The 27,599-nt window shown below is 53.2% G+C and overlaps 2 protein-coding genes across 4 annotated transcripts; both read right to left on the reverse strand.

The window, feature by feature from the left end:
- Positions 1 to 2,917: 2,917 nt before the first annotated feature.
- RABGGTA (Rab geranylgeranyltransferase subunit alpha) lies at positions 2,918 to 9,578 on the reverse strand. 3 transcript variants are annotated; one of them, XM_039254749.1, is made up of 17 exons: positions 9,403 to 9,573; positions 9,031 to 9,078; positions 8,762 to 8,872; positions 8,288 to 8,412; positions 7,913 to 8,100; positions 7,473 to 7,676; positions 7,062 to 7,145; positions 6,890 to 6,972; positions 6,699 to 6,800; positions 6,488 to 6,593; positions 6,341 to 6,392; positions 6,127 to 6,215; positions 5,898 to 5,986; positions 5,688 to 5,804; positions 4,701 to 4,814; positions 4,373 to 4,460; positions 2,918 to 3,134 (listed from the first exon to the last, which is right to left on the reverse strand). In XM_039254749.1, exons 2-17 carry the CDS (start codon positions 9,031 to 9,033, stop codon positions 2,986 to 2,988), a joined length of 1,704 nt encoding a protein of 567 aa, XP_039110680.1. In that variant the 5' UTR covers positions 9,034 to 9,078; positions 9,403 to 9,573; the 3' UTR covers positions 2,918 to 2,985. The 3 variants fall into 3 exon arrangements, with proteins under 3 accessions (XP_039110680.1, XP_039110681.1, XP_039110682.1); XM_039254750.1 differs by lacking the exon at positions 9,403 to 9,573 and adding an exon at positions 9,256 to 9,326; XM_039254751.1 differs by lacking the exon at positions 2,918 to 3,134 and adding an exon at positions 3,146 to 3,249 and having other exon boundaries at positions 4,341 to 4,460; positions 9,403 to 9,578.
- A 12,174-nt stretch (positions 9,579 to 21,752) lies between these two features.
- On the reverse strand, positions 21,753 to 27,588 carry DHRS1 (dehydrogenase/reductase 1). The gene is made up of 9 exons (XM_039254696.1): positions 27,380 to 27,588; positions 26,859 to 27,032; positions 25,573 to 25,716; positions 25,339 to 25,418; positions 23,816 to 23,948; positions 23,355 to 23,501; positions 22,749 to 22,818; positions 22,340 to 22,420; positions 21,753 to 22,148 (listed from the first exon to the last, which is right to left on the reverse strand). The coding sequence occupies exons 2-9, from the start codon at positions 27,006 to 27,008 to the stop codon at positions 22,012 to 22,014; spliced, it is 942 nt and encodes a 313-aa protein (XP_039110627.1). The 5' UTR covers positions 27,009 to 27,032; positions 27,380 to 27,588; the 3' UTR covers positions 21,753 to 22,011.
- Between the last annotated feature and the right edge of the window lie 11 nt (positions 27,589 to 27,599).

The following is a 27,599-nucleotide window of genomic DNA, read 5'->3' on the forward strand; positions in this document are numbered from 1 at the left end:
ACCCACGCGCCCCAGAAGTCTGCTCTTAAGGACCCATCCCAGAAATGAGTAGACACTTGTCACAGCCTCAAATCCCAGAGCACAGACCATCCCCCAGCCCGCTCCCTTCCACCTGCCAGCTAATCAGTCTAGAGGTCCATGAAGCTGTCTGCCTCTAGAACCCATTCTTAGCAGAGATCCCCCACCCAAGGCTCCTTGTAGGAGATGGGCAGGTGATATGCAGGACTTGGGGTCCTTGGCATCCCAACGTTAGGTCACACACCCACGCAGGGCGGCAGGGCGCTGCAGGTGCGGGAGTCCGAGGTCCCTGGGGCACTGAGCCTGGGCGTCGGGGGCAGCCTGACATGGGCTGGCAGGCTCCAGCTGGCCCGCACCCCACCTTGCTGGGGCCCACCGCCGGAGCCTCACCTCGCCGCGGTGTTGGCGACAGCAGCGCTGAGTCGGGCAGCCGGGCTTGGACAGGTCGGGACTGCTGGGACGGGACGGCCGACGCGGCACGAGTGGAAGGAGTGGAAGGTGTGGGGCGGGCGGGTAAAGTGGTTTATGAGGGGGGGAGGGCGGGGCCAAGCTTCAGGGAAGGGGAAGCCTGATTGCCTCATCCCCTCACTCTGGAGAAGAGGCCTGGCCTCTGGGGGCTGTCTCCCGAGGCAGGGGCGGGAAATGAGACCTGGCGCATCCCCTTTCCCCTTTCGAGGAACTGTGGAAATCAGACGAAGCGGGGGTGGGGGGGTGGGGGGCTGGGAGGCGCAGGGGCCTGTCGGGATTCAAAACTGAGGTGAAAGCTGAAGGCGTTGTGAGGCTGCCCCCACGGAGGGACCCCACTCGAGGCTGGTTCCTGGTGCACAAGGGGCCCCCTCTCCTGGGTGAGAAGTCCCAAGGGCAGTGGGGCAGACTGTCCCTTCACCCAAGCCCCTAGGCAGTGGGCCCCCTTCCCCAAGGTTGGGGAGGGTCGGGGGGGACCTGCCTCTGCTCTCATTGAACCCCGGGTACCTCAGCCTCTGCCAGGGTCTGATACAGCTGGGCCAGGCTCAGCCCTCTGAAACTGGCCCATGGGGCTGGTCCTGCCCAGGGAGGTCCTGGGATCCTAAGCTGCAGATGGGTGACATCAGCAGCCAGGCCCTCAGACTGGCTCCACCAGCCAGCCCCTGACCTGCCGGCTCTACCAGATCCTCTGATGCCCCCCCCCCCCCACCCATCTGTCCTTCCTTCTTCCTCCAGCTGCTTCACAACCCTTGACATGAATGAACTGCCCCCAGCTTCCTGTGTCCCTACAAGTTTGAGATTGGGTGGCAGGGGGCTGGGGAGTGAGGGTCAGAGTAGGAGCAATTTCTTGTTTTCTGCCCCTAAGCTCCCAGGTGGGGGGGCTTGGGGAAGGCTCAGGCCCTTGCTCTGAGGCTCAGGAGAACCGAGGCTCTCTCCCCAGACTGCAGACTACCCCTTCTTTCACTGAGAGGGGTGGCTGGTCAGCTGGAGTCCAGGATTCTCCGACCTGGAATTCTTCCCAGAAATCCTGACCAACCGGCTCCAGGCACCTGTCCTGTGTGTATCCCAACCCCACCCTGGCACTGGAGGAACACCAGGGATGCCACAGAGGGAGCCCTGAGGCAAAGAGGAGGTCAGGCATCGCTAGGGAGGCTCTCCTGAAAGTTCTTCAGGAAGCTTGGGGCTCTTTTCTTGGGATCTCTTCCCTCCATCCTGCTGTTGTCCTTGCTCTGCCCATGGGCCAGTGAAGACAGTGAAAACAGAGTTGGCAAGAAGACACACGGAAACCGACTTGAGGAGAGGCTGAATTTGGTGATGCATCAGGCAGGGAGGGGCCTTCCGGGAATAGGGACTGAGACTCCAGGACCTGGCAGGGAGCTCTCCACACCCACAGTGACCCCTTCCTGCCTAGCTCCAAGCCCCTGACCTGGCAGAGGGTCTGTCCCCACCTCCAACACTCTCAAGGGACACAGGAATCAAAATAAAAATTCCGGGCAAGTCAGCCAAAGGGCTTTGTTGAGACGCTATGGGTATCACTATGAACATGGGAAGGGGCAGGGCCGTGAGGGCCTGGAAGTGTGTGAGCATTTCCCATTTCCCAGGAAACCAAGAAAGTACCTTGTCACTCTCTCTTTTGTTTCGGTCTTTTTTCCCACCTAGCCAGGTTTGACTCAGTGCCCTAACCCCTGAGCCACTCCCCTCTCCTCCCTCCAGGAGGCTCAAGTGCCTCAGGACTCTAAAGTCAGGACAAGGGGTGTGTATAGGAGGGCACCATGGGAGCAGTTACCCAGCTCAGTACCTCGGGAGCCAAGGCCAGTCTTGGCCCAGCAACCCTTATCAATATAAAAGCACGAACACGAGTCTGGAATCCCAGACCAAGGTGCAGAGACAGCTTTGGTTCAGTTTCCTCATCAGTACAATGGGCCTAGCCATCTCATCCCTAACCACTTGTGAGGTTCAGCTGAGATCTAGTATTTTCGAGGGCTCTTCAGTCACCAGAGGGTGGAGCAAGGGCACCCTGACCGGCTTCTCGTGGGAACAGCCTTCTCAGCTGTAGTGACTGAGCCAGGACACAGAGGTCATCTGGAAGGGGCAGGAGTCATGGGAGAAACTTTTATGAGTCCTTCTAGTTGGCCACTTACAGCTGCTTTGTAGCCCAGCCCCATCAAGAACCTGGACTCAAACTCGATCCCAGCCCCAGCCCAAACCAGAAGGTAAATACAGTCCTTGCACTTAAGGCACCTGGGGCAAATTGTGCCCCGGAACGGAGACTCTGGGTCCCCACAGTAAGAAACAGCAGGACCAAGCATAAAATGAAAGTGTGAGGATGAGCTGACACAACCTAACTCTCCTTTTCTTTTCCAAAACAGATGGCAGTAGTAATGGTGGTGGTGGTGACTGTGGCGGTGGCGGCAGTGGCAGTGGCATAGCAGCCTGAGGGGGGCTCTCCATTGTTTATTCAGTCCCAATAAGTTAAAGAAGGGGGGCGGGGGGAAGAACCTCCTAGGTGAGGATGCTGTTAACTGAAGGCAACAGCTCAGCCAGGTGCTCAGAGATGCCTGCTGCTTGGCACAGGGGGTTGCCCTGCAGGCTGAGGAGGACCAGCCTGGGGCAGGAGGCAAGAGGCTGGAGCGCTGTGGGCTGCTGGATGCCTTGGGCAGGAGAGTCAAGGAAAATGAAGCAGGTTCCCTCTGTGCTCCTGTGTATCCATCACTGTTCTCCCTGAAGACCAGCGGCTGCTGCCTGGCGGGCATCTTGCACACTTCTCTGGAGGGAATAAGGCTCTAGATTGCAAACATCCTCCCAGGGGGCCAGGCTGGAAGCCCAAGAGGCAGGCCAGATGTGGCACTTCTTCTCGTGAAGAAGTGGTAGGCTATGGCCAATGAGAAAGCTAGCTCTAGCTACAGGGACATCCACGACTCAACAATGGCCAAGCGCTGCTGAGTGGAAATGTAGGCCAAAGGTTGCTTTAACTTCCAATTTTTTTTCAAAGTAGGCTCCACCCCCAACATGGGGCTTGGACTCATGGTCCCAAGATCAAGTATCTCATGCTCTGCTGAATGAGCCAGCCAGGTGTCCCTAACGTCCAATTTTTATTTTTTAAAAAAAGGTTTTTTTTTTTTTTACATTTATTTATTTTTGAGAGACAAGAGTGAGACAGCGTGCAAGCTGAGGAGGGGCAGAGAGAGAAAGAGACACAGAATCTGAAGCAGGCTCCAGGCTCTAAGCAAGCGTTCAGCACAGAGCCTGATGCGGGGCTCGAACCCAGGAACCGTGAGATCATGACCTGAGCCAAAGTCAGACACTTAACCGACTGAGCCACCCAGGCACCCCATAACTTCCAATTTTTAAGTAGAATCAGAACTCCCAATTTTTGAGGGCACCTGGGTGGCTCAGTCGGTTAAGCGCTGGTTTCAGCTCAGGTCATGATTTCACAATTTGTGAGTTCAAGCCCTGTGTTGGGCTCTGTGCTGACAGCTCAGAGCCTGGAGCCTGCTTTGTATTCTGTGTCTCCTCTCTGCCCCTTTCCTTCTCATGCTCTGTTTTGGTTTCTCTCTCTCAAATATAAATACATTAAAAAAAATTTTTTTTAATTAATAGAATTCTCAATTTTTAAAATATGAGGCTTCCTCATTTTTAAAATACCATGCTGTACCCAAGAACACCTAGATGTTACTAGTTTATGAACTCTGGCTTGAGGAAGTCACTTCCACCCTGCAAAACCACAAGTGCAAGTCAATGATGGCCCCAAACACAGGCCCAGGCTATTCTCTCTCCTTAGCTTGGACCACCAGAGCCCCCTTTCCCAGCCACCCTGCTTGCTGTCTGTCCCTTTCCAGCCTGGCACCTCACCCTCCCCGCTGTCCTGAAAGACATCCAGAAAGGATACGGTTGTTGCACAGTGAGAGCTCGTGTAGTCGGGGCAGGTTGGTGACACCATCCAGGGACTCTATGGCATTATCGTTGGCCTGAAGGACCTGGGGAGCAGGGAGGGCAGGGAAGACGAGGCAGGGCAGGCAGCTGTCAGCCTGGGACTGGTACAAGCAAGTAGGGAGCCCGGGGTGATCAGCTTACAGTGCAGGGAAAGGCCCCTGGAGTCAGGCTAGGTGACCAGGGCAGAGAAGGCGAGGGGTCGTTTGCAGGGGCTGGGAGGGTCTGGACATCTTTGTGTAGGGTGGGCAGACTTCTGAGGTGGAGGAAAGGGAGGAGCGCTTTACCTCCAGGCAGCGCAGGGCAGCCAGGGCAGGGGGCAGGGCTCGGAGACGATTGTGTGACAGGTCAAGATGAGTGACCAAGAGCAGCTGTTCCAGGTGGCAGAGTACCGTCAGATCCTGAGGAGGGGGAGGAGATACTCAGTGAGGCTTGGGGGAGGGGCCTCAGCCATTGTTCACGAGGCACTTGCCCCCTGTGCCCCACACAGGCCCCTGGGGACCCTGACCAAGGAAAGGACAAGTAAGCTTACCTTACAACCTCCCACCCCCACCCCTGCGGTATATGCTCCACATCAAGCACATGGGACAGAGAGGGGGTGCAGGGGTGGGGTGGCCAGTGAGCGGATGGGGAGGCGGCGGCCTGGGGTGGGGGCAGGGACAGGGGTGCAGGAGGGCGCTGGGGTGGGCACACACACTGGCAGGAGCGGGCCTGCTGCGGCTGGGGGGTCAGTCTGGTGGCAGGGGAGGTGGGCTGCAGGGACATGCTGAAGCCGCTGTGTTGGGAATACCGACAGGGCAAGACTACAAAGAGAGGGAACACAGAGTCTGGGAAGTTTGTCAGACATCCCCGGACACCACCCGGGTTTTAGGTGCCGGGGCCTGCTCCAGGGAGACAAGCATCGGAGTGAGCAGGGGCGAGTGAGGGCTCGCTCTGAGGGATGAAGGAAGATGTGCCTGGCCCCATAGAAGGGACGGCACCAAGAGGCCCTGGTGACTCAGGATCTGAAACTGCGTAACAAGAATCGTGGGGCAAGCGACAGAAAACAAGGCCGGGAAGAGAAGCAGGCCTGAAAGAAGAGGAGCTCAACCTCGGTTAAGAAGAAAGTCCAGAAAGGCACCCGAGACTGAGGCCAAAGCCAGGGGTATGGTGAGTCCAGACTGAGTGCCTCAGCTGAAGCCCATGGGGGGGACACAAGAGCTGGCCGGGTGACGCGGAGGGAGGGAGGGCTGGCAGGGTGCGGGCCCGCGGAAGGTGCACACGGCGGTCCCCACCTTGTGACCCAGGTGCAGCACGCGCACCTCAGCATACTCCATCTTGAGCACGCTGTTCTCCAGCAAGAACTTGCTGCGTAGGTCATCCAAGTACGCCGCCCGCATCGGGTCCACGGCCTGGCGGGGACGGACAAGGCGACAAGGCACGTCAGCGGTCTTCCTGCTGCCCACTGGGCCTCCCCCTTACCTGTTCCTCCAGGTCCCACTTGCCTTGAGGGTCTGGAAGTACTGGAGCGTCTCTTTCTCATACAGCAGAGGATCCAGTGCCCGCATCAGCAGGATGATGGTGAGCAGGCACCCTGAGGAGAGGGTGGGGAAAAGCACTGTCTCTTCTAGATCCTCCGCTCCCATCTCCTGACACCTTTCCTGCTCTCTCCGAGAAGCCCTCCTGGAAAGGGACCTCCTTAGAGGAGCAGGATCTCAGGGAATGGGGTCTCACACTTATTCTCCGGCTCCAGCTCCTGCAGCTCCTTACAGGATTCAAGTTCAGACTGCAGCACCGTGGACTTCTCCACCGACAGCTCACACCTGAGGATGAGCAAGGGTGCTGGTCACCCCTAGTACCCGGTCTGAGACCATCTGCCCGAACCCCGGGCCTCCCGCCCCAGAGTCCAGACCCCCCTCTCTTTGTCTGTGTGCTTCCCTGTTGTCACCTGAAGAGCTGCTCATCCGTGGCGGAGTCCCGGCACCAGGCCTCCTGGCGGCCTGAGAGAAAGTATGGGTGGTAGAAAGGGGTAACCGTGAAAGGAGAGGGACAGGGATACTACCGCGAGGGGGTAAAGACGCAGAGGTTGTGTCACCTTTTAAAAGCACACACTCCTTGTGGGCATCGCCTGCTGTCCAAATGACACGAAACGTATGCTGGGGCAACTGGTCGTTGAGGGAGGAGGCGGGCAAGTCACAGAGCTGGGAGCACCGGGTTAAGGAAATGCTCGAGCCTCACCACTTCTCTGACTGTCCCCCTCCAGCCCCGCCCCAGCCCCCCACTCTGCCCCACCCGTCCTGGGATACCCAGACATGGCTGGGCCGGTTCCTGCCATCTGGGGTCCTCCACTCCACAGCCAGGGGTGACTCATCAACCATGAGCAGCAAGGTCTCTGTCCTGGACCCCACCTGGCCCAGGGGACAAAGAGAGACCCATCAGCCCCAACAGCACCAGGCCCACGTCCATGACACTCTCCGGCAAAAACTGCAGGACTCACTAGGAGGGGCCGAGAGAAGGAGACAGTCAGACACGCCTCATCCCGGCTCACGTGCAGGCAGCGCAGGGCATCCTGGGGGTCAGCTGGGGGGAGACACAACCTCAGGTCTCCTTAAATCCCTCTTCCATTCCTTCAAAGCCCTAAACGCCCAGTCTCCTTCCCCACTGCTCACCTCGCCCCAGGAGCCAGCGGTGATAGAACCAGGCACTCTGATCATTGGGGTCGGTGAAGAAGGCATTCTGTACCAGCTCCAGCTCTGCGGGGACCAAGGAGGCACAGGCTGTGGCCAGGATCCTGGTGGGCTCCTGGCTGCCCCAACGTCCCACACGCACCCAGGAGTCCCTCCAGCTCTCAGTTTCATCTATCTGCTGGCCTTGCACAGCAGCTACATATATCAGCTGTATCCTTCCCACGGGACACTTGAGTTCCCTGTAGCCAGGGGTCGACTCTTATGCATCCCCAAGGCCAGGCACAAAGCGGGTGCTCAGTAAGCCCACGTAGCAGGTTCGGGAACAGGGTTAGGCATCAGGGCTGGAAAGGTATCATTGCAGAGTCCTCCCCAGCACCCTCTGACCCTCCTTACCTTTGAGGAGCACATCCTCGGGGAGGCGTCCCTGGGGTCCAGAGTCTGGGTGGGGGTGCAGCTGGGGCAAGAGACAGGAGCGGTAATGCCAGGAGGAGTAGTTGGAGAAGTTTCGGGTGATGAGACTGTCAGTGAAGGCGAGCTCCTCCGCAGGGGGCACGGCTGCCTGTGCAGCCACAAACCGCCGGTAGTCCCAGCAGTGAACTAGGAAGAAGGGTGACAGCACATCTCAGAAGCCAGGCAAGAGGCGCTCCATAGCTAGAATGCCTGGAGTTCCCATGGAGGCCCTTAGAAACACCTCCATGTTTCCACAGAGCATGTGTGTCTCCGGCATCCCTTCTGCCATCAGCTCAGTGGGCCTGTCCTGGCCGTGCCTCCCAACTCTGGGCTTTACTGAGGCCCCAATACCACGAGGTGGGACAGAATCAGCAGGCACGTACAGTTCCGCTCATCGACCTCGAGGAAGCGGGCACATAACTCCAGCTCCCAGGACCAGTTAGGGTCTGGCAGGCGGCCCAGCAGCCAGCAGCGGTGGTGCCAGGTACCATAGGACTTGGGGTTCACCCGCAGGCAACTCTCCAGGAAGCCCAGTTCTGTTTTCACCAGAGCGGCCAACTCCTCAGGGGACCTGCACTCAAAGGGAAATGGGGCTCAGGGCTCTCTAACACCCAACCTCAGCTCACCCCTGACTTTCTACACTCAGCCCTCCACTCCCGTCTGCCTATGCCCCTGGCTGTCCCGTTCTTCTCCAATCGCTGGACCCCGGGCAAGGCAGGGCCAGTGCCATCTTCCTGCGGCCCTGAACTCCTACGCACTTTTGGGCCTCCAGCTGCTGAAGCACCTCTCGCCGACAGTTCCAGAGGGTGGCAAAGTCAGGATTGGCTCCCAGAATCTGGCTTGTCAGTTCCAGCACAGACTCATCCAGCTCACCAGCCTGGCGCTTAGAAGACAGATAGCAGGGTCAGAGGTCATAGGCAAATAAGTAAATAACAGAATTACCAAAAATTCTGTGAACCCCATTCTATACAATTGGTAGCATGCAGGACGCTTCATGGTTTTACGTGCATTCTCTCACTTAATTTTCACAACAATCTGATGCAGTAAGCCCCATTTTACAGACGAGCAAACTGAAATTTAAAGAGATTCAGTAACTTGCCCAGGATCACACAGCTTGTAAGTGACAGAACCCACATACGGATCCAAGCAGTCCAACTCTAAGGCCCAGCTCTTGGCCTCTGTGCTATCCTAACAGGGCCACCTGGAAAAGGGACCACTTCTGAGGGCCCCACCTTCTGGAAGACAGTCTGGGTGGCTGACTGGTAGAGCTTCAGCTTCTGCTCCCGCTCTAGCTTTTTGGCCTCCGCCTGTTCTTCCGATGTCTTCACCTTCAGGCGCCCGTGCTACAGGGATGGACGGGTTGGAAGGGTGCAGGCTGCCTTGCTGGGGCCGACCCACCGAAACCCCCACTGCGGAGCCCCAGGTTTATACAGGGCAACGAAAGCAACGCCACGCGCGGCATGGACATGCGGAGACGAGAGGCTTTGCTCGGAGTTCTCACCATGGTGCCGGCTCAGGGTTCAGGACAGGGGAGGGGTCCAGTGGAAGCCTGAGAAACCTGGGGGGAAAGTGTCAATCATGGGAGCCCCGCCCCCCGATAGCCCCGCCCCCAGCGATTCCCCGGAAGCCGCACGCGAGCTTGGGAGAAAAGCCCCGGGATGTGAAAGGGACCGGGGAAGAGCAGCGCCCATCCTGGAGGAGCGCTCAACCAGACTGGGACTCGTACCCGTGCCGCCCTGCTCACAGCCGGATCTTCCGGGACCGGATCCGAGCCGGGCACTTATGCAATGGGGACGACTCCGCGCCTCGAGACTGCCGCCACCCGCCCACCCCACAGAGCCCAGACACTCCCGCCCTCCGCGGGCGGACCCACCTGCTCGGAGGGGAGGCGTGGGGGACGCTAAGCTGCAGCGCCTGCCACGGAGTCCAGGCGTAGGCTAGAGCGGCGCCACGCCCCCCGTCTCTTCCAGGCGCAGCGCCCTCTGAAGGCCTGGAGAGAGGCGGGTGGCGGAGTAGGCGGGCTCCGTAGACGCGTGCGCCGGTACTCTCTAGGAAGGCTAAGCCCCTGTGAAACTTATTGTGCCTACGAGTGCGCATGCGCAACAGCGCGCGCCAGCGGTAGGGGCTGCAATTGCAGTCAGGGGCTAGAACCGCAGTCTAGTTGCGTAAGTTTCTTCTACAACCGGGAACTCACGCCCTGGCCATCCCGCTGACCTCGTTTCTGGCCACTGGCCGTCTCCTAGTTGCCACATCTAACTGGTGAAGTTTCCTGTCCTTATCTCCACTGATCTTGGAAGCTTTCATGTAGCTGATTTCCTTCCACTTGACACCCTTTCCTGGCTTCTCCTGTGCCTCAGCCCCTATCTTCTCGTCTGTTCACCTTCGTCTCCCCTAAATGTTGATGATCCCCAGTGCCCTTTCCTCACCCTCTCACATCACTCACTGCTCCTGGGAGAACAATTACAAATCCAAGCCTTCTCCTGTTTGGAGTTGGAGCTCCCCAGACCTCTGTCCTGGGCCCACAGCTATTCTGGCCCCACACTTTCTCCAGGTGAAGTCAACCACACTCATAATTTTAATTACCACCCGGGAGCTGATAACACTCAAATTTGTGTCTCCAGCCCAGATGCCTCGTGAGCTGTAATAATAAACATATGTATGTGCACACATACCCCAAAGCCTATTGGATATCACCTGGGTGTTCCAGAGACACCTGAAACTCCAAAAGTAAAAAGGGATCATTGTCTCCCATTCATTCTTAAACTTTGGCCTTTATGTTTCCTACTGTAGTGAATGGCACGATTCCCGCCCCACTTTTCCTTAGTATCTCTTAAATACTCGCTCCATTCCCTCTGCACTAGAATTTAAGCTCATTTCTTCCCGGATTGTTGAAAGTCTTTTCAATGTTCCCCTGTCTCCACTCTGTCCTTTCTATTCTGAGTTCATTCTCTGTGCTGTTGGATCGACTTTCCTAAAATGCAGGTTTGATTAAATCACATCTCTGCCTAAAAGCCTTCTGCGTGGCTCGACCAGCTCAGAAAGGTTTCCTGGAGAGCCTTCACGAGGTTCAAGGTGGCCAGTGAGTGTATATGCGTGAGTGAGCATATGTGATGTATCTGTGAGAAGCGTGTGTGTGTCCACGTGGCATGTGTTCATAGCTCACATTTAAGAATGTATGGCTTTTAGTTCTGTATATTCCTTTTTTTAAATTTTATTAATAGTTTATTTTCGAGACAGAGAGAGAGAGACAGACAGAGCACAAGTGGGGGAGGGACAGAGAGAGAGGGAGACAGAGAATCCAAAACAGGCTCCAGGCTCTGAGCTGTCAGCACAGAACCTGACACGAGGCTCGAACCCACGAACTGTGAGATCATGACCTGAGCCGAAGTCAGATGCTTAACCAACTGAGCCACCCAGGCACCCCTAGTTCTGTATATTTCTTCCACATCTTTCTCAGTCCTGGAAATGTATACAAATTGCCCACTCTATGGTCTGTCCTTTTCTAGGCCCTGTAACAAATTACAGAAGAAAAGAGACACTTTTACTGGCCTCCTATACTTGTGGTCCCAGTGAGGAAGGAGTTACACCACTTCTTGGTTGTTTTTGTGCTGTATCTTTGTGTGCACACAGGATTACATGTGGAGGCAGTAAGCGGTGTGCTTGTGAACGTGGACTCTTACGTGCCTGGGTGCACATCCTGGTTTGGCCACTTATTAGCTGTGTGCTCTGGGAAAGGTACTTAACCCTCTGTGTTGAGCTTCCTTTGTGTCTCAGTTTCTTCAGTAGTAACATAGAAAAAAACATTACCTACCAGTGAGAGTTCAAGTGAAGATTAAATAAAAGGACCTAATGTAAATGCTTAGCTTAGCACAGTATCTGTACCAAGTAAAGGCTCAGTAAATAGTAATAGTAGTAATAATATTATTATTATTTCTAATCTTCATTATAAATATAGAAGACCTTGAGGCTCAGAAAGACTAAGTAACTTGCTAAGGGCCATCCATGCAGTAAGTGGCCAAATGGGACCTGTGTGTGGTCCAGTCCAGCTCTCACACCTCATCAACCCTTTGTTTGTTTGCTTCTGTACACACTCACATGTGCAACCTGACACCTGGGAACACAGATGCCCACAGATGCAGACTTGCCAGGTACAATCTTCTATCTTAGTCACCAAGGGAGGAGGAAAGGGGGTGGTTGAGGGCCGAAGTAGGCATGAAATATTTTTTAGTGATTAGCAATCTTGAAACTGAGGAGGTTGAATCAAGTAGGCTTAAGAGAGGAAGTGAGTCTTATGACAGAATCTGCTTCGAGAAGGTAGGGCCTGGTTTAGGAGAGGGCAGGAAGGGCATTTCAGACATGTACTGTGACGTGAAGAGCGGGGAGAAAACACACGTAGCTGGCTGGCAGAGAGCAGTAGAGCCAGGTGCCTTTGGAGATAAGAGCAGTGGAATGAATGACAAGCCTCTTGCTTTAAGGCAAAGGGAGCTGTCAGGAGTTATATTTGGTCTCCTCGGTGTGATAAGTGGGAACCACACAGGTGCCTGAGGGTTATGATCTGAGTGATGTTTAAGGAAGAGATCTTACTGCCTTCTATGTAGAAAAAAGAATAAGCAATAATTGAATACCAACGGAACCCCTAGACATCTTATTTAATGTAATCACCACCTATATGAAGTTGGTGTTATTATCCATATTTTATAACAAGGGAACAATGCATACAGTGGTTTTGCAGAGGTTAAGAGGTTTGCCCAAGGTCACAGAGCTGGGAGGAACCACAGCCAGAAATCAACCCAAAGCCTGGGTGGCTGCTCCTACCTATGCAGTGGGCATTATTAGAAGCTCAAATTGGAGCTTCTTGAGGTCTGGAAGCCTGGGTCTCTTCATGCTGACCACCTCTTCCCCTGCCAATTCTTTCTCTGCAACCACTCCCCAACACACACACACACACACACACACACACACACACACACACACACACAATGTCCCTAGAACCCTGAGCCAGTCATGGACCAGAGATGGTCTGGAGGGAGGAAGGAGACCATGAGCCCTGGGTCGGCACCCAGTCAGATCTTTGCTAGAAGCCATGGTCTGGAGGCAGGGAGAGCAAGGACAAGGTGGGCACTGGTGCTGGTGCTACACCTTGTGCGGAGAGTGGCAGTGTGTGAAATGTGTTGATATTTGTGTACTCTCAGAAGTGGGATACAGTGCAGGGCCTGAAGGACTTGGTCTCTGCCTTCCTGGAGCTAGACTTAGTGCAGTGCTGGGCTAGACTAGACACCTTTCTGCAGTGTTGAAATGTTCAATGTCTGTGCCGTCCAGTATGGTCACCACTAGCCCCATGTGGCTACCGAGCACTTGAAATGTGGCTAGTGCAACTGAGGACACACATTTTAAATCTGATTTAATTTTAATTTATTTCCATTTAAACAGACACGTGGGGCTAGTGGCTAGTACAGGACCGAACAATTCTCATGGGTGAGACAGGCATGCCAGTATGTAAGCTAAAGTAGGATAGGGGCCCGGGGCCCACAGAAGGGACACTGACTCAGATTGAGGTCAAGGAGAGTTTGTTCTAGAGCTAGTGATATATAATGTTTTACAATTTCTTTTCTTTTCTTAAAAATTTTTCTTAACATTTACTTTTGAGAGACAGAGAGAGGCAGAGCATGAGCAGGGGAGGGGCAGAGAAAGAGGGAGGCCGAGAATCTGAAGCAGGCTCCAGGCTCTGAACTGTTTGTCAGCATAGAGCCTGATGTGGGGCTTGAACTCACAAACCATGAGATCGTTACTTGAGCTGAGGTCAGACGCTCTATCAACAGAGCCACTCAGGCGCCCGACAATTTCTTTTCTTAAACTCCTAATGTTTCTTTTTTCTTCTTGTAAAACTGGTCAATGAAGCACAACATATATACTAAAAGTGTACAGCTTTGATCTTCCTACTTTAAACTCTCCAGTCACAGGTATGGGGAAGGGGGTTATCTAGAAATACAGGACATAGAGAAGAATGTGAGGACGGGGGTCAATGAGTGGATATAGACTGGTTATGAGGAAGGACATTCTAATAATTAAAGCTTTCCGAAGATGGAATGAGTGAGTTGTGAGCTTACCATCATGGGAGATAATCAAGCATGTGTTGTTCAACCACTTTTTGACAATGTGGTGGAGGACATTCGATGATGCACCCCAAAGCTCTGAAAGATTCTGATCCTGGGATGGACCAGGGGATCAGAATGATTGAAAACCCAAGAAGATCCTCTATACCGTCCATTCCCCCAGAGTCCTGGGCTTCCTTGGGCACTTGGTCTGAGTGATTGGATTTTTTTTTTCCTCTTCTCCCTGCTCCCCAGTTGCTTCTGCCAGGCTGGAAGAATTCCTCAGTGACCAGCAGTGCCACCATATACCCATAGCACACTTCTGGGCTGGGGGAAGGAGGGAACAGGCTAGCTGATGAGAAGGGAGGGCAGGACCCAAGGACAGAAGGGCAAGGGAAAGTCCCTATGATGGAGCCAGTGCACAGTGGGTGCTGACTCATGTTGGTGTTTTGTGGCAGAAGAGATGCAGGGAAAGCAATCAGGAAGTGGGGCCAAAAAGCTGGAAAAACTCCCTGAGCCAGAACTGGAGCCTTTCTTACCGGAGCCGGGCACTGCACAGGGTTGGTAAAGATGACAGCATTGCCTTAAAATTGCTCAGAGTGAGATAGGGAAGCTGAAGGGACTCCATTTTCGAAATGCTCCATTTCTGCTGTTTCTCTGCTAGGCCCCATTTACGCATGCTCTGCATTTCCCTTTGCATCTGAGTAAACCTAAAAAGCTGTGCTCCCTTTCCAAGAGGGAGGCTAGGAAGTTTAATCGTTCTTTGGGTTTAATCCTAGACCTCTGCACACCTGATAACATCTAAGAAGAACCAGATCATAAACATGTTCCAGGACCTTAGCTTCAAATAAACCTCCATGGACACTGGCGTCAATACGCCCTACCTTCAGTGGTATATGGACTAACACCTGACACTTGCCTATGATGGGCCCTACCCTGGATGCCTGAAAGAACATGTCCTCTGGACCCGTTTCCGATATAAACCCCCAAGCCCAGGCGACGGAGAGACTCTTCTTTTCTGAGTCTCACAGATAACCCTGTCTGCTATACTCTACTAAGTTACACTGTTCAGTAAACTCTGCTCTTACCTCCTCCAGGTTCAACTTTGAATTCAATCCTATGTGAAGCCAAGGACCCTCTTAGCTGGTTGTGTGGGACCCCCCTGGGTCCTGGGACATGGCATGCCTATGTCGAGAGCATGGGTGGAGTTGGGAATGTGGACAAGAAGCTCGCTGCCTGGCAGGGCCTGAGTGGCAGCCACCACCGCACAACTCCAGGGGGTGCTTTGGGTTTAGGGCATATAAAATGTGAGGAGTGCCAGGAGGCAGCAGTCCTGAAGTTCTGTACCCACGTGAGAAACAGAAGCCTTGGATCAAGGTGAGACTGTGCGCACCTGGACCAGGAAGGGTTGGATACTGTGGTTGGTAAATGAATACAAGGGATGAACAAGTAGTCCCAGAAAGAAGGTGGTAGGTGGACCTTGGACCGGGAAGGTGGAGGGTCCAGCCCTTACCCCTTCCCTATGCCATTCATTCATTTAACAGATAGGAGCTGAGTGCCCTCTGTGCTGGACACAATGAAAAGCACGGGGGCCATGGCGGTGAGACAAACACAGTCAGAGCCCCCACCCTCATGGAGTTAATGGCCCAGAGTAGGGCTGTCCGGTAGAACTTTCTGGATGATGGAAATGGCTTAGAGAGGCAGTCACATAACTGTATAAATGTAAGCTTACAGTTCTGCGCTTACAGAGGGGGTGTAGTGGTAGGTGTGTCCTGTGGGTGAGGGAACTGCCCCATCTGGGGAAGGGGGTATGATTTCCCAGGGAAGTGAGCTTAGAGCTGGGGCTATTGGTGTGGCACAGGAGCCCTGGCTTGGGGCTGGCCGCATACCTCCTTTATGCTTCTCCGGCAGTGGGGCCTGTGGTGCCTGCATTCTAGCTCATTCTGTGGGGTGGAACACCCCCATTTCCACTCTCACTGTAAAGTACCCAAGGAGGATAGTTTGACTGCATGTCCCCTCACCCTCAGCCTGGTGCCACAGGTGCTGCTCAACCTTTACACAATCCAGCCAATCATCAAGCAATAATCATGGAGCTCCAGAACAGTTTACCCCACAGCAGTGACCAAGACTGCCAAGGTCCCTGCTCTCATTGAGCTTATACTTGAGTCTGGAAGACAAACCCTGTAGAAGCAAATACATACAAGAGATGATTTTGGTCAGTCATAAGTGTCCCAAGGAGAATCAGACAAGGTATTGACATAGAGTTGTTGGTGGTGATGGGAATCCTGGGACAGAATATATGACTGAATGACTGAATGGTGAGCAGTGAAGGTCAGAGCAAGCACACTGAACCCCACTGGGCTGGGGCAGGGATTAGGAGAGGAGCCAAGACTCTTAGATCCCAGGGTGGGGGAGCTTGGGGCAAGGTAGGGAGGGGTGGTCAGGGATGGATGCACTTCAGGCCTCATGGGCAGGTCTGCATGACAGGGCAGGAAATGGACAGGGAGTGCTGTGGAACCTCAGAATTTCAAGTCAGGAAAGAGAATACTTGGAATTGCTGACAGGAGCAGTATTGCAGGCTAGTCCCCCTGTGTCCTCAGTCATGACTCAGGCTTGAGTTTTGAGGGGGAGGGGGAGGGCAGGGAGGTCCTGCAGTGGAGGTTCAGGGAACTCGCCTTGGGTTGACCAGCCTCCATGGGACTTGCCCCTGCAGAGAGGTCCCCAGGGCTCTCACAGCTGGCAGCCCTGAGCACGGGGCATGGAGGCTGAGGTGTGTGTTGTGAGTGGGACTGAGGCCAAGTGCCGAGGAATACTAGAGAGCAGCAGTCTGGGGAGGGTCGGTCCTGAGCACACAGGCTGGCTCAGTCCACGTGACTCCGGTAGGCAAGTAGGGCCCTCACCAATGGCTCCCATCGGGCTTGTGAGCCCAGCCACACACTGGGTGGTGTGGACACTCCAGGCACTGTTCTGTTCTGTCTGTAGGCTTCAAAGATTCTGTGACTCTGTGTGTGTGTGTGTGTGTGTGTGTGTGTGTGTGTAGGAGGTGTGAAGTGTCTAAGACCCACCCCCTGACCTGGGGGGACTGTCAACCTTCTCTAGGGGGTGGTATGAGGACATCTATGGCTCTGATACTAGTCAAGAGGCAAGTGATTGTCATAGGTTCCCCAGAAAAGGGCAGGAACATTGGAAGAAGGTAGAAGTTTCTAGGAGGCTGAGATGAACCTTGTGAGAAAAAATTCTGTCAGGTAGAAATGGGGCTGGGGTTCAGAGGAGGTGGCACTTCAGGGACCAGAACAGCTGGAGCAGAGGCACGGAAGGAAACGTGGTCAGGTTGAGAGATGGGCAACTCTGAATTTGGCCAGGGCATCTTTGGGTTGGGTGAACTTGGGAACACTTTCACCGCTCTGCCCAATCTCCAACTCTCTGCCAAAAAGAAAAGGCCCTCCAAAACCAAAACCAGACCAACTCCCAAAAAAGCCAAGCAGCAGACACAGGAGAATGTGGAGGGAAAAGCTCTCACTCTGGAGTCATATGTTGACACCGGACTCTTTTGCTATAAAGACTTGCAACCCACAGTGCCTGGGTGGCTCAGTTTGTTAAGCATGTCTCTCTCTCTCTCTCTTAAATAAAGTTTATTTATTTATTTTGAGAGAGAGAGCATGAGCGGAGGAAGGGCAGAGAGAGAGGGAGAGAGAGAATCCCAAGAAAGCTCCGCACTGTCAGCATGGAAACTGATGTGGGGCTTGAACTCATGAACGGTGAGATCATGACCTGAGTTAAAATCAAGAGTTGGACGCCTAACCAGCTGAGCCACTCAGGGGTCCCAAAGTGTCTGACTCTTGACTTTGGCTCAGGTCATGATCTTGCAGTTTGTGGGTTCAAGTCCTGTGTCAGGCTCTGCAGTGACAGTGAGGACCCTGTTTGTGATTCTCTGTCTCCCTCTCTCTCTTGCAATAAATAAATGAACTTAAAAAAAGACTTGTAATGTAGACAAGTACCTCAACTTTTCTGAGCCTCAGTTTCTAAAGCTGTAAGAGAATACTTACCTCATATGGCAGATGTGGAAGGATGAAGTAAGACCTAGGCAGAGAGGTTAGCTGGTGCTCAATAAACACGAATTCTCTCAGCCCCCATAATAACACAAGTCTCTGGCTGTCTCAGCTGTGTTAAAGGGACAGTGAAGGCCCAGAACTGAGTCACCTTTGCTCCCTCCTACACGAGCCCCTCTGGGGATGCTGGGCATTGTCTGTTTGTGGAGTTCTGGCTTTGCTTGTTTCTTCTGGAACACCTCCTCATGAAGTGGGGAGCCAGGACCTGCTCACTGGAGGACAGGTGCATACGTGTCTGTACTTGCTAACAGAAACTGCACCGAGCTGACCCTACTTCCTCCCTCTGTTTCTTACCCAACATTTCTCACAGGCTCCTCCATTTCCAAGCCTAAAAAAGGGCTCCTTTTCTCGCCTAGATTCTCCCATTGTCAAGTTAAGCACAAGCAGCTTCCAGTTCCTCTGCTGTCCTGGTACACAAGTCCAGGCAGACTCTGGACCCCTTGACCTTACTCCAAGCTGGCCGGCCCAGTTCTAAGCACCCTGAGGCACCTTGGTATAGCAGGCAGTGGCATTCACCCAGAGAAGGGCCAGCCTATTCCTGTCCTTAACCCCTGCTCAGGGCGGATTCCGTCTCTGCAGCTCAACATGAGCTTAACATGGGCCAGGTAGCCTGGTCAGACAGGAAGCCCCAAGGCTCTGTGAAGGTCCCTGGGCAAGGGTACTCCGAGTTGAGTGTGGAGTGGGATGGCTAGCTGAGGTATATGTCAGGGAGGGATTGCGGCTGAGATGAGCAAGGGAGCCCCTGGATACCTGGAGGCAGGAACTAAGAGATGAGGTTTTGCAGGGAAAGGCAGGGAGAATGTTGTGACACTCCCAGGAAGGTGAAACCTGAAAGGAACTAGAGTTGTGTGTGGCCTAGGGGGCAGCCTGGCTACGCTGACCCTTCCTGCTTCTTTGAGTCCCCACCCTGGGTCTCCCCGTGGAAATCTAATTGTCTCACGATGGTAACTGAAAGCACTTTGAGAGCCAGACCTCGGCATTACAGGCCTGCCTATACCCATCTGCCCTTCCCTGCCCAGGGCAGGGTACGGACGAGGCTGCAACCGACACCAGCTGACTGGGAGATGGAAGGGCAGGGAGAAGACTCAGCACAGGACCCAGGGAGAGGGCAGCGGAGGATGGGCCATAGGGGTAGGAGGAGTAGGGAAGGATGGGGGGAGGGGCCTGAGAGGGCATAGGCAGAAGGGACCAGGAGAGGGGCTTTGTGGCGGGGTAGACCAACCAAGGGGGTGAGGACCAGGGACCAGATGGGATGGGGGGCAGGCTGCAATGAAGCAATTTCTGAGGTCACTGTGGGGGCTCTGCCCAGGGATGGGGAGGCCAAGGAGCAGAAGGAGCTCAGGAAATGTCTCAGAGAGTATCAAGGCCTTTGAGTAGGATAAGGTGGGTAGGAGCCAGGAAGAGGGAGGAAAAAGTGCAGGCCTGGGCCCAAGCACCTCATCTTGATTTGTCCATTGAGCTTGGGCTCCTGTGGGGCCCTCATGTGGGCTTTCCTTTTCCCTTGCCTGAGTCCCCACCCCACTCTCACTCATATCATCCAAAGGGGCCTTCAGGGGCTGATGGGAACTCCTCAGGGGCTTGTCCTGAAAGCTGGAATCCACCCCTCGGTCCAGCCCTTGCTGGAGGAGGTCTCTGGCCAGTATTACTTCCTTCCAGTTTTCTAGTTGCTTCTTCCTGTATTTTCAGGGTACTCTGGACTGTTCCCACAAACTTTTGTTTGTTTGTTCTCACAAACTTAACGAGTCTTCCCTGGTGCCTGGCATGGTGCTGGGAAGAGGGTGGGCGTTAAATAAACTTCTTTTGAATGAACATTGATCACCCCCAACATCCTGAGACTCTCTGCTATTAAGTTTCCTAGATCTTGTCTCTTCTACCTCTGATCAAAACTCACTGTCCATGTTTCATTCCCTCAGAGCTCTGTACTCTATTGCTTACGTTTCCAAGAGTAACTAGTGCTTGTTGGAGAGAAGCAGGGTCGTGTTCTAGAAAGAACACTGTGCCCTCTGGTTTCGGGGGATGCCAGGACTGAGGTCTAACTTCACACAGTGTGGACCCTTGGGGCCTCAGTTCACTCACTTCCTCCAGTCAGTGGAAGGTCTACATGACTTCTGCGGCCTTCCCGGGCTGAAGCGGAAGTCCTCTGTGGGCCAGGGCCTGGTTTGTCATATGCTCTGAGCCCCCAAAGCCAAAAATGGTGACTGGTGCAGAGCGTGTTCTTAAGTATTTGTTGAGAGAAGGAACTGACAATTTTGATGGCTACCTATTGCCTGACTATTATAGATGTTATTTCATTTCATTCCCAGAGTGATGGAGTCAAAATTTATTTGTACATTTGCATGACTCTGAAGTCCATATTCTTCCCATAATACCTCGCGGCCTTTAGAAGACAATGCCATCATGCAGGATTTGTTCTAATGATGGCTGTGGAAGGCTGCAGGAGATCTGGAGGCCCTTATTCATATTATAGCACATAGGCAATGCCTCTGCCCCTCACCGGCCTTAGAAGATTATAGGAACTTAGAGTGGTAAGTGGAAGAGGCTGAGAGGGTGGTGAGGATATCGGATCACTGTCATCTAAATGGGGTGCTTGCAGGGCATCTAGGTGGCTCAGTTGGTTAGGTGACCAACTTCGGCTCAGGTTGTGATCTCACAGTTCATGAGTTCGAGCCCCACATCAGGCTCACGGCTGTCAGTGTGGAGCCTACTTTGGATCCTCTGTCCTCACCTCTCTCTGCACCTCCCCTGCTCACACTTTCTGTCAAAAATAAATAAATATTGGGGTGCCTGGGTGGCTCAGTCGGTTAAGTGTCTGACTTCGGGTCAGGTCATGATCTCGTGGTTCGTGGGTTAGAGCCCCACATCAGGCTCTGTGCTGATAGATAGCTCAGAGCCTGGAGCTTGTTTCAGGTTTTGTGTCTCCCTCTCTCTCTGACCCTCCCCTGCTCACGCTGTCTCTCTCTCAGAAGTAAATAAAACATTTAAAACATTTTTAAAAAAATAAATAAACATTTAAAAAAATACTAGATGGGGTGTGCGGTTAGTTCCAGTCATGTTCTAAGCCAGCTTTCTAAATAAATAAATAAATAAATAAATAAAGCCCTGATTAGTAGCATTTGTTAGTTTCTACGGCATATACACTCTTGTCTAAATTCAAGCAACAAATATGAAGTCACCACTGACTGACTGCAGAGCTAGAAGAGAAGCATATAGTCAGCTCTTTCACAAGCTAGTGAGCCGCCCTAGCACACAACTGGAACCGCAAGCAGTGCTGTCCCCAGAAAGCCACAGGAAGGTCACGGCTTCTGCACATGCTATGGGCAGCTTTGGGAAACGTCAGCCCTCACTTTGCCGTTTTCAAAGATTAGAAAGACTAGACTGACAGCAGCTGTCTCATCACGTTGATGGCCATCTAGGCTGCTGCTGGGAAGGCACCCTCAGAATGGCCTGGGCTCCGCTTTGGAACACACCCCCTGCTGCCTTGACTCAGGCTGGGACAGCCCCTGGAGCAGGCAAGGCAGCCCTGTAGGGCTCTTGCAGTCGATTCTGCAGGAAGCTCTTCAGGTGGAACCACCCTGAGAGGAAGGATGAGTGTGTTGGTGCCATCAGCCTCTGCCTCTCACTTGGATTTGGCCAGTACTTTCCTCCCAAATTCCAGGAAATCACAAACACCAAGGAATCTGCTCTTGCCGTCCCGAGATCAGGCCCAGCTAGAAGGCAGCAGGCATCCCTAAAGAGACGGTGGAATGAAAGGGTGGGAAAGTACTGAGAGACAGGCGTGTGCCGGCTTCTGGTAGTGGAGGGACCCTGCTCCCCAGCTGAGGTGCGGAAATGGGCTTTGCAGCTGAAGAACAGGCGCCCCTGAGCTGGGCTGCTCTAGAGGGAAGAGCAGGAAGAGATGTGGAGGAAAGGGGCTTTGTCCTGGCAACGGAGCTCCCTGAGGACCTAACCATCTTGCATGTCTTGGAGTCTTTCTCTCAAGTACTTAACACTTGCTGAGCACAAATAGAATCAGCAGTCAAAAATTCGTTCAAAAAGAAATGGGACTTTTATTAGTCTGCGAAGTGTGTGTCAATACTAAGGTAAAAAGTAAAATATAGGGGCAAGTAAAATTAAGGCATCAGGAAGGATCGAAGGGCCCCTAGGGCTCACCCAGGACATATACTGGAGGCCTTCTCTTCATATCAAGGGTATAATGTAGGCAGGAGAGGCTGTCTTGTTTCACGGAGTCAGGCCCCACCACCTAGCCCAAGGGAGAACAGTTGTGATGTAAGGCCAGGAGGGTTAGAATTTGCTAGCATAGAGGGTCATAATCCACTTGGGCACACGGAGGAAGCCAGGCACGTAGGAGGCCAGCCAGCCCATGCTGGAGACATGAGAGAGAACTGAGCTCAAAGACAAATAGTCTTGGACAGGGCGGCCTGTGGACCACAAGAGGAAGAGAAGTGTTACACTGTCATTTCCCACTCCTCAGACACCTCCACCTAGGCTGAAGAGCCTAAGTGGGATGTGAGGGAGGAAGGAACAGGGAGTAAGTGTCGGGGGAGGAGGAGGAGTGAGCAGGGAACGGAGGAAGAGAGGTCCAGGCTGGCTGTGGGGCCAAAACTCTTACCGTCCACATCCTGAAGGCCATAGCGTCGAGCAAGGTCACAAGATGGCAGCACCTTCCCACTCAGGCTCAGGATATTTGGGTCTGTGGGCACAAATACAGCTGAGGAGGCATGGCGGTGATGCAGTGTGACAAGGTTTGGGCCCAATGCACAGGGCACCACTGAAACAGGCTTAGGTGCCCAGAATTCTTTCTTTCTGTTCCTAGGCCTCTGGCTCCTGGCTACACTTCCTACAAGCCAGTTCATGAGCCTCCCAAACTTCAACCTGGGCCCATTTTGGGTCTCCAGAAGCCGGAGAAAAGAAGGCCATATTCCTCAACCACCTCCTGAGCCAGGACTGAGAACTGGCTACAAGCACCCTGCAGATTCCCCATGCCCTTTCTTGTTACCACCTGCCCCCAATCGCTTTACCTGTTGCCAAAGCCACCACACATTTGCCACTCATTTCTGTGGTCTCTGCAGAGGTGAAGCGAGATTTGAGCTGAAACACAGGAGCAGAGAAGTGAAGGGTTAATTCCCAAGAGAACTGCCTGAGTTTTCCCCCCCCACTTTTAGCTTCCATTCCAGGAGAGACAGGCCCTCATCACTGCACCTGCAGGACTCAGAATCTTAGAAGATGCTGGAGCCACTCTTTCCTACATCCAGGTACATCCTGTACCCTGGCACCAGGACCCACTATCTTTCCTAAGTGGAAGGATCTTGGGAAGGATCTGGACCTTCTAGGGTAGTTCAGTGCAGGGGTAAACAGCATGGGCTTCGGGGAAAGAAGCTTTTCCATTTATGGCATACGTGACCTTGAGCAAGTTTCTAACCTTCCCAGGTTTCCGAATTGAGGTCTGTAAAATGGAGATCGTATCTCCCTTACCGGATGAAAGGACATAACGTGTGCACAGTGCTTGGCCCTGCTCCTGGCACAGTAAGCAGCTGGGTATTTACTCTTTGTTACTGTCTTGTCATTGAGGAAAGAGAGGCTGAGTCCTCTGCATTCCCCGCCTCCCTCTTCCTCCCCTCACCAACCTGCTTCAGCAGGGGATCATCAGCATTGTTGTTTTTCACCACAGCCTCCTTCAGTAGTTCTGTCTGCACCAACCCTGGCCACAGAGACACATAGCTGACACCGTGGCACCGCAGCTCCTGGGCACAGTCAGCAGCCAGCCTGTCGCACTGTAGAAGGACAGAAAGTAGGGTGAGAGCCAGGGCACCTGGCCACATCACCTTCCCCCCCGCCTTCTTTGCTTCTGCCAGGGAGGCCCCAGCCCTTCCCAGGAGCCCTGTCCCAGCTGTCTACCTCCCTGGGGGTGCTACCTACTCTGGCCACCCAAGAGGAGTCCAGGCAACGGAACTGTTTATGGAGGGGCAGAGGGAGAGGTGGGGGCCAGTGGGCCTGACTACTCTGACCATTGGGGGTCGTACATCCTGAGCTTTAGGTACCGTCACTATCTGATGCCTCCCTAACCCCTGTGCTCTTGGGTCCTCACCGCAGCTTTGCCAACACCATAGGGGACATTGAAGAGATACTGCAGCCCCCCAACTGAGGAGATGACCACGATGAGTCCCCGGCCGGCTGGCACCATGAGCCGTGCTCCATACACTGAGCACAGGTAGTGACCTCTAGAAGGTGGGGCAAGGAAGAAGAAGGAATAAATGACATTTACTGCTGGCCTGGCTGCTATAGCCCTGGCAGCTTCCTCTGCCCTCCAGTGGTCATGGTCAGCAGAAAGAAGGCCACATAGAGGCAGCCCCAGACCAGGGGAATCAAGGGCTAAAAGCTGCTTTCTGAGAGGAAGACTGGTAAAAGGAACCACCAGTGGATGAGTGTGAAGGGAAAACTCAGTTCTCTACTTTTCTACGTAGGGAACTTCCAGTACACACCCAGCATACTGGGTAACCAGAAAAACATTTCATTTGCATGGGAAACAGGACCCTTCAGGTGAAAACAGGTAGAGAGAATTGTAGTTTCAAAAGGAAAGCCCAATCTAAGGTAATGCAGAGGAAAGGCACAGTAAATGTGTACGTGAATGTGTGTGTGGGAGGTGAGGACGTGTTGGTGGGCTTCCGAGAGGCTCACAAAGTGGCCTTTATCTTGGAAAATTCATTAGGGCTCAGGGACCAACGCCTGGGCCTCTGCCTTATAGGCTCAAAACTCTGACCCACAAGAGATGAGGGAGTGGAAGGCCTCTCTTTGGAGGGCTGAGCATGGGGGCATTGCCAATTATCAGCATTTTGGATTTTCTTTTCTTGCCTATTGGCTGACCATCCCCCTCTGTCCTCATAATCTTTCCTCTGCCTTGGAGATCACAATTGGATTCTAATCCTGCTTCCTCGGTATTTCCACTAGAAGCTGTGGGTGTTCTTAAAATGCTGTAGGCACAGATTTTCAGATAATCTCTTAGTTACTCCCACATGGCTGATCACACCCTCATGAAGTGCAGTTTCTGAAAGGGCACCACCGTTCCAACAATAAAAAAGAGACACAACTGGTGTGTCATGCTAGGTGAACTCTCCGTGCTGGGTTTCATCTCACTCCCATGCAGTGTGTGTAACTCTGACATGGGAGTGCCCTTGCCCGTGCATCTGGACTGAGGATGTGGAGGCTAACACAGCTGGCACTCACTCTCATTGACCTTCTTTTGATCTACGACAAAAAAATTTCTTCTTCTAACCATTTTCGTTAATATGAGCTACAGGTGGTGTGCATTATTGAAAGAGAGAAGCTTCCTTCCAATCATGCACTTGGATGTGCAGAGTGAGGCCGGAGAAAGGCCAAGAGCAAGTTCAGTTGTGTCAGTTCTGACAGAAACAAGGTAAAAGTCAGTGTTCCCAGGTACAGATCCACCTGGATGGAAATTTTCCAGAGTTGTGAGACAAACAGGACAAAAAGGAGAAGAAAGAGATGGGGAGGTCGGAGGACAAGGTGGGACGTATGGGGAATAGTCCAGGCCCTCAGCTGAGTGAGTGAATGGAACCCAGGCTCTTGTTATGGGACGAAGGGAACACTCACCTGAGTCCAACATTGTTGATATCATCCCAGATGGAGGCAGGACTTTCCCAGAATGCCTTCTTAGTGTTCTTCATAATTGCCTGGAAGGCAAAGGGAGTGTGTTGAAGTGGGTGATCTAAAGGCAGGCAGGTATGAGGGGCTGGATAATGAAAGGGACAATGAGTGGGGATAAGGACTCAGGGGTCAGAGGGGGAGGGTAGGGATGTAGAGCTGAAATCAAAGTTTAAAGGGTACCGTGACCCCGGCATAGGCGTTGTTGACCAGCACATCCAGACGCCCCTGCTGTTCCCGATCCACTTGCTCAAACAGGCTTTGCACTTCACTCTCCTGGCTTGAATCGCATACCACAGGCACACACTGGCCCCCTCGAGATTGTGCCTGGAGAGAGACAGAAGGGATGTGAGCTTATAGATGCACATGAGTGTGCGACATAAGGCAACTCTCTTCAACTCCCAGCTTGGGGGCGCTGAGAAGGCAAACAGGAATCAAAGTTCTCAGGGCTGAGGAAATATGGTGAGAAATGCCGCCCTCTGGTGTTTATTTGAGGAGTTTCAGGAGTGCCTGATCCTTTATAGAGGAAAACGGATTGGGATCTCAAGCTTAAAATCTACATTTACGGAGGCCTACCACGTGCAAGGCATTGTACACTCTCAGTGGAAGGCAAAGGACAAATAGGGAAGGGGGGATGCTCCTAGGAAAGTCTCTTTCCTTATCCTTGGTCATTTACAACTCTCAGGCTCTGAGCTCCCACCCTTCACCACTCACGTGTAACCTCTCCTCAGTCCCAGCCCTCTTACCCTCACTTCACCAATGCTCCTGCCTAGTTAGTGAAAAACCAAAACTCTCAGGCATGAACTATTTCTACTTTCCGTTCTACCTCACCTTCCACAAATGAGTCCTCATCCTCTAACTTCAAAGGAAGAAGAAATACCTTATTCAAGACCAATCCCCCTATTCTCCAGATCCATGCTCTGGTTCCCACCTCTTACCTTCTTGCCTCCTAACTGCTCACCTGTCCTCCCAGAATATTCTGTGTCTGCCTCTGATTTCTTGCTAGATCCTATCTTTTCAAAGCAGAAGTGACAGCTTATTAATCTTGGTAACCCCAAGCCTTCACCCAGTGCCTAGCAAACCAAATATGTATTTAACTGAAATCCAATAAAAAAAAAAAGCCAATATATGGAAACCAACTTGACAATAAACTATTAAAAAAAAAAAAGCCAAGTGAAAGGGTAGAGCTTAATAAAGTCTTCCCTAAAATAAAGCACAGGTCCACAACCCTTCAGTTGCAATTCCAAAATCCCTGAAGGTTTCAAACAAGGCTTTTTCATGAAACTTCCTTAGTGGCAACATTTGACCTGATCTGAAGTCATATGGGGGCTTCCTTTATTCCAGTTTGAATACATATTCACATTTCGTTGAGGAAGATAATGGTTTCAGGTAAGGGATTAGTGGAAGGAGTGGTTAAGGGGAAGGACTACCCCGGGAGACTTCTGCCCCACTGGGAAGAGAGCACCCACCTCCGCAGAAGTGGCCCGCAGCGTGTCCATATGGCGGCCAGTGATGTAAACCGTGGCACCTGCCTGGCAGAGTTGCAAGGCGATGCCGCGGCCAATACCTCTGGAAGCACCTGTCACTACGCACACTTGGCCCTTCATGGGAGCTGCCATGACTCACAGGCAAAGGGGGCAAATCTGTGGAAGCAAAGACTTGCTCTGAGGGAAGCCTGCATCTTGTGTATGTGGAAGGGGGCCCCGGATAGCGATAGGAAAGGGAGCCAAGGCTGTTTGGCCTTTTTGGCAGCCCAAGGAATAAAGAAGGGGGCTCAGTGGGACTGTCCAGGGCTACCTCTCTGAAAGGGGCTGACCGAGTCGGGGGGCTTCCGGCGAGGCAGCCCCTCACGGCGAGTCCAAGCAGCATTCTGGGCTATCTGGAACTCTGGCCCTATAGGGCTGAGCCCGGAGGCGCGGCTTCCAGGTCGTGTGTTAGAGCGAGGCCCGGGGACGCTGAATCCTAAGCAGAGGGAGCTCGCGCCACTTACCCGCACTCTTGCAGTCCCGGCGCCGTCTAGCTGGCAAAGTCCTTGGACTCTAGAACTTCGATTCTGGCTGCGGGGGCGGGACGAGGTGGCTGCAACTGGATCAGAGTGTGAGGCTGTGGGGGCAGTCCGCGTTCCCGTCCGGGATCAGCTGGGGGAGCCGAGGAGACAGCGGAGGAGTGTACTAACGGTCCGGAAGGACCCGGGGCGGGGACTGGCGACT

The sequence above is a fragment of the Hyaena hyaena genome, unplaced genomic scaffold, assembly GCF_003009895.1.
Source record: "Hyaena hyaena isolate Hyena2069 unplaced genomic scaffold, ASM300989v1 scaffold_497, whole genome shotgun sequence".
NCBI lineage: Eukaryota > Metazoa > Chordata > Mammalia > Carnivora > Hyaenidae > Hyaena > Hyaena hyaena.

Excerpts from the sequence above, each read along its gene's own strand:
- DHRS1 (XM_039254696.1), bottom strand. The coding sequence starts at position 27,008 with ATGGCAGCTCCCATGAAGGGCCAAGTGTGCGTAGTGACAGGTGCTTCC. Across the intron at positions 23,949-25,338 it reads ATCAACAATGTTGGACTCAG|AGGTCACTACCTGTGCTCAG; the intron begins GTGAGTGTTCCC and ends CCCACCTTCTAG. Across the intron at positions 22,421-22,748 it reads TGTGGTGGCTTTGGCAACAG|ACCCAAATATCCTGAGCCTG; the intron begins GTAAAGCGATTG and ends TTGTGCCCACAG.
- RABGGTA (XM_039254749.1), bottom strand. Across the intron at positions 8,101-8,287 it reads CAGCAGCTGGAGGCCCAAAA|GTCCCCTGAGGAGTTGGCCG; the intron begins GTGCGTAGGAGT and ends CTTTGAGTGCAG. Across the intron at positions 5,805-5,897 it reads AGTACTTCCAGACCCTCAAG|GCCGTGGACCCGATGCGGGC; the intron begins GCAAGTGGGACC and ends CGTCCCCGCCAG.